Source organism: Metopolophium dirhodum, chromosome 1 (genome assembly GCF_019925205.1).
Source record: "Metopolophium dirhodum isolate CAU chromosome 1, ASM1992520v1, whole genome shotgun sequence".
Lineage (NCBI taxonomy): Eukaryota > Metazoa > Arthropoda > Insecta > Hemiptera > Aphididae > Metopolophium > Metopolophium dirhodum.
The window spans coordinates 26,129,928-26,139,907 of NC_083560.1; the positions used below are offsets into that span (position 1 = coordinate 26,129,928).

At 28.8% G+C, this 9,980-nt stretch overlaps 1 protein-coding gene across 1 annotated transcript; it reads left to right on the forward strand.

Annotated features, from left to right (window-relative positions):
• Positions 1 to 2,548: 2,548 nt before the first annotated feature.
• LOC132935085 (uncharacterized protein K02A2.6-like) lies at positions 2,549 to 4,057 on the forward strand. The gene has a single exon (XM_061001539.1). The coding sequence runs from the start codon at positions 2,549 to 2,551 to the stop codon at positions 4,055 to 4,057; it is 1,509 nt and encodes a 502-aa protein (XP_060857522.1).
• The last annotated feature ends 5,923 nt before the right edge of the window (positions 4,058 to 9,980 follow it).

Below are 9,980 nucleotides of genomic sequence, written 5' to 3' on the forward strand. Positions count from 1 at the left end.
GAAAAAAATTAAAAATCCTTAGTCACAGTTTTTATTTATAAGCATTTAAAGTTCAAATTTTGACAAAATACGGAAAAATCACGAAGCAAATTATTTTGAGTTGAGAATTCATAAAAATTTTTCTTTTTAAATCTAAGATTTTAAAATGTAATATAAGATTACTCATAAGTTTGTCTACCTTTATCAAAAAAAAAAATGTCTACAAGAAAGTCAAATTAAATTTTTATGACTGTTTGAAATTCATATTTTTACAACATTTGATATTCACTCGATTTCTCGTGTAACGATTTTCTTATTTTGTTGTAATCAAAAAAACGTATGACTGTAGATACTTGAAAATTTCACTGAATGTTTATATTAGCATTTTCTATACACCATACAATTTTGAAAATAATTTGACTCTTTTTGAGCTGTTTGCGGACATTGTCAGTTTTCAATTTGTTTAGTTATTTTTTCCATAAATATCAATAAAATGAAATCAAGAACGCATGTTTACCGTGTCATCCCTCAGAAAAGACTTTTGAAGAACTAGTCAGTAGTCACATATTTGGACGCGATATATTCGCTACGGCGTTTAGTGGTGAGTGACCGTTTTAAATTTAATCAGTGCTGTCAAAATCCGGGGGAATCGGTACAAGAATTTATCACTACGTTAAAAAAGTTAGCAAGTCAGTGTGAATTTGACACATTTTTGGACGATGCACTTCGCGACAGACTAATTGTAGGTCTAGCGGATGAAGCTTGTCAAAGAAAATTTCTGGGAGAGTCATCACTAATTTTTCAGAAAGCATGTGAAAAAGCTTTGGACTCAGAATTAGTGAAAAATCAGTCCAACTATATAAAAAATAAATCTCAATTAAATTGGATCGCAAAAAATTACAAAAATAAACCACAGTCTAAGACAGATCAGTTAAAGAAAAATACCAGTGCAGTACCAAGTAGTAGTCAGTCAACCATTTAAAGCGCCGAGGGGTCAAAACGAGGTAGTCAATCGTACAGTCAGTCACAACAGGGATCAAGTAAGGAGACGAGTCAATGTTACCGGTGTGGAAGAACTCATGATGCTCGTAACTGTCCAGCAAAGCAATGGGAGTGTTTCAATTGCAAACTAAAAGGACATGTATCGGTAATGTGTAGAAATAAGAATAAAACTATTAAATTAGTAGAAACTGTTAATAATATACAATGTATAAATAGTATTGAAAGTTTAATAGTAAATGAACCACTCATTATTAATTTGGTTGTAAATGATCAAATAATGACATTTGAAGTCGATAGCGGTGCTTCAGTTACTGTAATACCAAAAGTGATTTTTGACAGATATTTTAGAAAGACTAAATTAAATTTAAAAAAAAAATTTAATCTGTCATCAGTAAATGGGGAATCTATAACAGTAGTTGGTCAATTAATTGTAAATGTGAGTTTCTCAAAAAATGAAATTATTAAATTACCGTTAATTGTAACAGAAAATTGTGTAAAAAAGTCACTTTTGGGTCGTTCGTGGTTAAATGAATTGTTTCCTGAATGGAAAAATATTTTTAATTGTCATAAAATAAAATTTGAATGTAATGAAATAAATTGTAAAAAAAGTGAAGGTACAAAAAAAAGCAATGAAAATCAAGTGAACGACATAGTGAGTGAAATTAAGTTGAAATTTCCGGGTGTAGTAAAAAGGTTGGTCAATGAGGAAGAATGTATAAAAATCATGAAGTAAATTTGGAACTAAGAGAAAATAGTGTACCGAAATTTCAAAGGGCGTACCAAGTGCCTTATGCGTTAAAACCATAGATAATATAAGCATGGATAGGACATGCCTATACCAGTTCCGTATGGGGCCGTGTGCTTTTTTGCGGGAGAGAGAACGTAAAGAGAGAAAGACGATATGGGGCTTTTTAAGGTTATGTGCAAAACTATTTTATTAAATAATAATGAATAACATGATAGTCAGTTATATTTAGATATTTGTCAGTTTGTGTTTTGATTGTTGTACCTCTTGTGCCTGGAAAATTACTCTAAGCTTTATTAAATATTTAAAATATTAAAAATATTAATTATTATTTATCAATTATCATATCAATATTTGCCCCATATAACCTTAAAAATAGTATCACTAAAGTTTCATGTGATAAGTTCTTATGTCCTATCCATTCTTATATTATCTATGGTTAAAACCTGCAGTGGAAGAAGAACTGGTGAGATTAGAAAAGGAAGGGGTAATATCGGATGTGGTAACAAGTGAGTGGGGGCGTCTCCGATAGTTATAGTTCCAAAAAAAAATAATAAAATACGAATTTGTGTCGATTTTAAAAATGCATTAAATCCTTACGTAAAAGTAGATCAACATCCGTTGCCAAGAATATACGATGTATTTAATAATTTAACAGGAGGACAATGTTTCACGGTAAAAGATTTATCGGAAGCATATTTACAACTTCGGGTAGCATCGTCGAGTCGTCATTTTTTTACTGTAAATACTCATAAAGGATTATATCAATTTAATAGACTTTGTTATGGTATAGCTTCAGCTCCTAGTAAATTTCAAGCGGTAATGGAAAATATCTTAATTGGGCTAGAAAATATTCAAGTGTATTTGGATGATATTATTATAAGTGGAAAGTCCATCGATGATTGTAAAAATAAAGTTTGGTTGGTATTAAGTCGCTTACAAGAGTATAGGGTAAAAATAAATTTTGATAAATGTCAATTTTTCCGTTCAAGTGTGGTATTTTTAGGTCATATGATAGATAAGCACGGGGTTGACCCAACGGATGATAAAATGGAAGCGATTTTAAATGCTCCACAACCAAAGGATATAAGTCAATTAATATCGTTCTTAGGTTTAATTAATTATTATCAAGGTTATATTCCAATGTCATCGACTATTTTACCCGCATTATATAATTTGACAAAAAAAAATGTTAAGTGGATTTGGTCAAAAGAGTGCGAGTCAGCATTTAAAAGTGCGAAATCAGTATTAAAAGAAAGTCAGTTATTAGTTACTTATAACCCAGATTTGCCATTAATTTTGACGTGCGATAGCTCTAGTTATGGTGTGGGTGCAGTACTAAGTCATATAATAGATAAGGAAGAAAAACCTATCGTGTTTGCATCGAGTACATTATCGGCAGCTGAAAAAAATTATTCCCAAATCGATCGTGAGGCATTAGCTATTATATTTGGAATAAAAAAATGTCATAAATATTTGTTAGGTCGAAAGTTTATTTTAGTATCGGATCATTTGCCGTTAAAGACATTATTTAATCAAAACAAAAATATTCCAGTACATGCTTCGTCAAGACTTCAGAGATGGGCTATAATATTATCGGGTTATGATTATGAATTTCAATATAGAAAGGGGTCAAATATAAATAATACTGATGTGCTATCGAGATTACCTATAGAGGGAAATATTGATGAAGATTTAGGTTCAATAATGTTAGTTGAACAGTTACCATTAACGTTACACGAAATAGCAAAGCAAACAAGTGAAGACGCTGTTTTAAAAATAGTTTGTGAGCAGGTTAAGTCTGGTTGGGTTGGCCATAAAAATTATAAAAACGAGTCAGAACCATATTTTCGTAGGAGGTCCGAGTTATCAATTGAAAAGGAATGTTTAATTATAGGAAATAGAGTTTTAGTTCCAAATATATTAAGACAGCAAGTGTTAAATATTTTACATAAAAACCACCCAGGTATAGTACGATCAAAAATGTTAGCTCGATCTTATGTATGGTGGCCAAATATAGATAGTTGTATTGAAAAGTATATAAAATGTTGTTCACAATGTCAGTTTAATCAAAACGATAAAAGTAAAAATGATAAAATTTTTGTCCCCTGGCGGAAGTCAGAAAAACCGTGGCAGCGTATTCATATTGATTTTTTGGACGTAAATAAAATTAAGTTATTAATTCTAGTAGATAGTGGAAGTAAATGGATTGAATGTTGGGCGTTAAATAATACAACCGCAACAATGGTAATCAGAGTCATAAGCCATTGTTTTTGTACTTTTGGATCGCCTGAAATACTTGTGTGCGATAACGGACCGCCGTTTGGTTGAAAAGAATTAAAAACATAATATTGTATTAATAATAGTATAAGGTTATTACATTCTCCACCGTATAATCCGGAGTCAAACGGTTTGGCGGAGAGAGGGGTACAAACTATAAAGAAGACATTAATTAAGTCACTGTGTAATGAGAGAGAGATAACGAGAATGCAAACGAAAATAGATGATGTATTATTGTCTTCTCGAAATACACCGTCAGCTGACACAGGTTGTTGTCCAGCAGAAATTATGTTAAATATTAAGCCGAAAACACAATTAACAGTATTAAAACCAAAAATAGGGGGGAACATTATTTTAGAGCACTCAATTGGAAAATCGGAAAATTTTGAAATTAATAAAAATGTGTTAGTAAAAAACCCACAAGCAAAAGGTCAAAATTGGTTGCCAGGTAAAATTATGAAAGTACTGAGTGGATGTATGTATTTAGTGATGATTAATGGAAGTGTGAAAATGGTGCATATAAATAAATTAAAATCTAGTATGTTAAGCGAAGGAATACATCAGTGATTAAAAAAAAAAAATAATGTATAAGTTATTAATTATTATTGTTGTGTTTATATTATTATTGATTATATTATTATGTAATTATTATGTGTACAATTATAATATGTTGGTTCAGTATAATAAGAATGTGAAAGCAAAAGTAATTGAATTATAAAATGTTATTAGATTATTATTATTATTTATAAGGAGGAATAATGTTATGTATGTTACCTACCTAATTCATATTTATACTATTATGTAATCGGTATCGACGACAGCGCGATACTGCGATAGCCGTTATATTATAATAAACAGTCTTAATTAGATAGTACTCGCTGTAAGATGTTTTGTCGTCCGCTGCACTCCGCTCGTCTGTATAAATAAATACAAATATAACAATTGTATACCTGTATATATTAAATATAGTAATAAATTAAACGTGATTAAACGTATGTTTATCAACGGTTGGATGTTCTATATTCATAAATATAATATTTTTCAAAGTAAAATAAAACCTAATTCGTATATTATGGCAATACACCAGATGAATGCAATGGATACACAAATTGATTTTTAAATTTTATTTCTGATTTTATATATTTTACGCAATTAACTCTATATTAATTATCTACAATTGTTTACTTATCGAAAATGGAGTTATAAAATAAATATTTAAACTTCATACGTTCACGACAAAATACTATAGATATCTAAATGAAATAATATAATGTGTGCGGTGAGACACCAAAATTCAAAACATTATCAATAATTTAAAATTGAATTATAAGACACCTACGGTTTGACGAGGACCAGCTCCCTCATAATACATACTATTATTATGAGTAAATTCCAAGTAAAAAAGCAGTGTTTAAAATAAAATGATGTATCCAAATTGTGTCCGGATTAGTCATCGGGTTGTCTAAAAAGGGTATATTATATTCGAATTGGTTCTCAAGTAATTTTAATATCATTTTCAATTTTCATCCCCACAGACTCCTTCACTCAAAACCGAGCCTACAAAGCTAGTGGTTTTACAATGGTGATTTATTTTTTATTTTTTTGCATTCTGTATAAAAAATTTCTACCAGAAGGAGAGCTCCGATTTCAACATAATATAATGTCTTATCTTTTAGCGAATTCGATCAAAATAGTACTTTAGAGGGGTAATTTTTTGATTTTCTCAAATAGTTATTTAATGCCACGGAAAAACCGTTATGAGCAAGTGAAAAACGATTTCAGCAGTCGAGTAGAAAATCGATACAAACCTAAAGTTCGGTCGGTCGTCTGTAATTAAGCGTATGCAGCTATTAAAAAAGTTTTCATGTCGAAGAATGTTTGTATTGGAACCACAGAAATCTTATTAAATTTAAAACGACTTCGGTAAAAAATCAAACTGGAATATTTTTATTGGATTACTCAAAGTAAAAACAAGCGACTATTACAAAATATATTTTTAAACAGAGTTTGATGGAATGGTTTATTTTTTTTTAAATAATTGTTTTCAGTTTTAGAACAGTATGGTAACTAGGGAGATTTATAGTCTAAAATCACCAGGAAAAAGGAATCGAACGACTACGGTGTAGCTAAAATGCCTATCCATGACGCCGTGTTATCATATTATCGTAATATCAAAAATAATAATAACACACTATTTTGTATTGAAACCACAAAGATCTTATTCAATTACAAAGGGAAAAAATCGAAACGGGATATTTGTATTTCATTATAATATGATCTCAAAATAAAAACAAACAAAATTACAGATATATTTAAACAGTTTTTGACGGAAAATATGTTCACTACTTTTAAAGGTATATTGTGTATCAACGGAAATAATATAATAATGACTTCTTAATAATTTGTCTGTATTATATGCATTATAATGAAAACAAGTCACACCTTAGGTATATTTACAACAATAATTATAATAATAAACACAATAAAAAAGAACGATCATTAGAAATTTTAACAATGGTTAATAATATAATATACTATTTACTATTGGTAAAACTAAAATAAATAGTATAATAATTATAAATAGTTATCATAGGTCTGTGAACCGATTTTCATTCGAGGAATGTATTTAAAAATATTATATATATATACCAATTTGTATTAAATATTAGATTAAAAAGGCTTCGTATCAATATACATAAGTGGAGTTCATTTTAAGTTTGATTGACACCAGTTTATACAGTATATATCTAAATTTTATTGGAGAATTAGGTATTCAAATAGTAGTCAAAATTGTTTAAGTGATAATAAGTAGGACTAATAAGAAGGAGTAGAAAAAAAAAATAAAAATCATATAATTTCTAAATTTTTGAATAAGTTATTCTAAGTTTGAAAAAAAGAAAGTGGTGTGCCTCGACCTGTTACAAATTTGATAATAATTTATCCTATCAATTAAATGAAAAAAAATGTAAAATGTAGAATTAAAATATTATGATGATCGAGATAAGTGTCACCAACTCACCAATGGGTAACTCTTTTTATTTAACTCCTTCGTGTCCCTATACATATTCTCATTCTATAAGCTATAATACCTTATCGTGCAATGTATGGAGTACTGTACATTTCAAATGAAATAATAATAAATAATATCGTTTAGACTACACTTGAACATCAAAATTCGATTACCCACCGTCAAAAACTTTAATCAAATTCATGGCAAACTAAATATAATATGAATAACAATCGAAAACGTGATGTATGATTAGGAATACTTGGACGTTTTCCTGTGAATTTTTTTTGCTCAGAACGACTTTTCGTACAAAATGGTTTTATTATTTACTTAAATTCAAATTTAATAAAATAATAATCTATTACAATGACCTCTCTAGACATCTAATGTACAGTAGAGCGACACCCTCTTGTCCACCTTTATTGTATTAATTCGGGTAATAATTTACGATTTTTGATACAACGTGACCTTCGGCTTTATGCACGCCGTTAAAGCTATTGTTTTGAACAACTCGTTTGCCAGTTATAGAATTTTTATATGGTTGTTAAAGGAAAAGTCAATTTAATATACATTCGAATCTGCAGTTAAACATAACAGTCAAACGTGCTCTTATAGTGCATTTTTGTGCCAATGATTGGTTACGCTGCGAGTACCTATTTCCCTCAAATTGTTTAAATGTTAAAATTTGTTATAGTTACCATTTACCAAGTGCCCTGTGGCCCTGTACCAATATTTCTTTTTATCAAATGAGAATCAACCATTTTTAACTGTAAATCATTAAGCTGATATCGTACGTATGCATCTAAATAGGTAGTTGAAAATATGTTCCTTAAGTATATTATCTAAAAATTGAAATAATCACAATTTTGAATAAATTCATTGTCAAAAGAAAAATTGGTGGAGGAGGTGTAACCTGACGAATCATACTGGATAAATATTACCTTTGCATATAATTTTTGATAATTATTTGTATATTCATTAAAAGCCATTAGACATTAATATACCAACTTAGTAGAAATACGTGTATTGTGAATGATCCACAGAGATTAATATGTAAACAATTTGAAATCTACCTATACTAAAAAAAAAAAAATCGTTTCTAGTTTCACCCATCAACACGATATAAATTGTTAATATGTTAACATGGTATACTACCGTTCCAATTTATAATTATATTATGTTAAAATGTCTCTTACACGGTTTTTGACTTTACACTTTTTACATACAAAAAAGCACCGGGGAGAACCATATCAAGCCCGTTCAATTACCGATTCCCACGAGCTGTGCGAGATTTCTAGACACTGAAAATCGACCTTAAACACTCTCGCCTTGGAAACGAGACCACCAAAGCCAAAATCTTTATTACCTCATCAAAATTTTGAGTTTTAATGGATTATGAACATTTGACCAACAGGCGTGACTTAGATAATTTTAACGACATTTTCTTCGAAACCGTCACTCACTATTCGCTAGTGATTTGCACCAGCAGGCGGTTCCTCTATAAAAAAAAAAGATTGGTTTACATTTTCCTCCACATTATTTTAGACTAAAATTATGTCTATTTTCCTCCAATATTTTAGCCAGTGTTGTAGTATTACGTTCCGTATTATAAAGGTAGAGTAATGCTAGGATCCATGGCTTGCAAACGTTATAATAACGTTATATTTGACAAAAAACGATGGAAATTTGTAAACGTAATTAAAACGGAAAGCGACAATCAAAAATAATTAAATACAGAAAAACAAAACATAACGATTAACAAAATATATTATTATATATCATTAAACAAAACGTAACGCGAAACGAAATATTTTAAAATCTATTTTTTTAAAAGGGTCTATTTATTTCTTAAAATTGATTATATTATATTTCGTATCCAGGCCATTATTATTATACAGCTATTATTTTTAAATTGTATAGGTATTAACACTATTTTAAATAAAATAACAAAAACGCAAAACTTGTGTAACGTTTTAAATTTAAATTCTAAATAACGATAAACGCAAATATTGCGTAACGTTTTAATTGTAAATAACATATAACAGAATTTTTTTCCAAATGGAAGCCCCGCTAGGATCACATTTTTGGTTGATATATTCTGGTATCGGCTATATCTATATCAGCTGTCGATTAAGCCTAATAAACAATATTTTTGATTTTTCGATATGCATAAATTATTTTTATTAACTATTTTATTATTTTATTATTATTTATTGGAGAAAAATGTTCAAGAATTATATTTTATTTTTTTGGAGGAAAATGGTTACGGCCGCACCAGCAGCTAGTGACATAATAAATAACAAAATTACATTAAATATATATGTATCATCGATTTTTCACTAACTTTGTTATAAATAATTTACAAATTACTCTTAAAGAATGATTTAATCAGTTTTAACGAACGATTTGCACATTATCCATCTCTAAATACTATAAACAAAGACAAGTTATATCATAGTTTAAATTATGTTGTGTTTTTCCATATGTTCTAATTTTGTGTGTATTTGTATTATTATATTATTGTTATATCTACTAAATTTAAACTTAATCTGTTAATTTAAAATTGCCGTTTGGCGTTTATATATTATAAATAAATAAATAAATAATCTATTTAAGGAGATTCCGCACTACCGATTTTTTGGATCAATATACACGTTCCAAAGTTCTGACATGATATTTACATCGAAAACAATTTTCAAAACATAATTTAATTTATTATGTCATCTGTTTTGAACACTATGAGTCAGTATTTAAAAATAAATAATTTTTAAGAATAATAATTTAAAATTTTGGGATGAAGTTGACTTAATAAAAAAAAAATGTTTTCAAAATTATTGTTGGTGGAAACTCAAATCAGTAGCTTGGAACACGCATATAGATGTATTTCACCCCGAAAAACGGCAGTAGTAGTAGTAAGAGATCGATAACTGCAAAATGAGTATTTATAAACTGTAATATATAATAATT

Bases quoted from the DNA above. Each gene is read 5' to 3' on its own strand.
- LOC132935085 (XM_061001539.1), top strand. From the start codon at position 2,549: ATGGAAAATATCTTAATTGGGCTAGAAAATATTCAAGTGTATTTGGAT.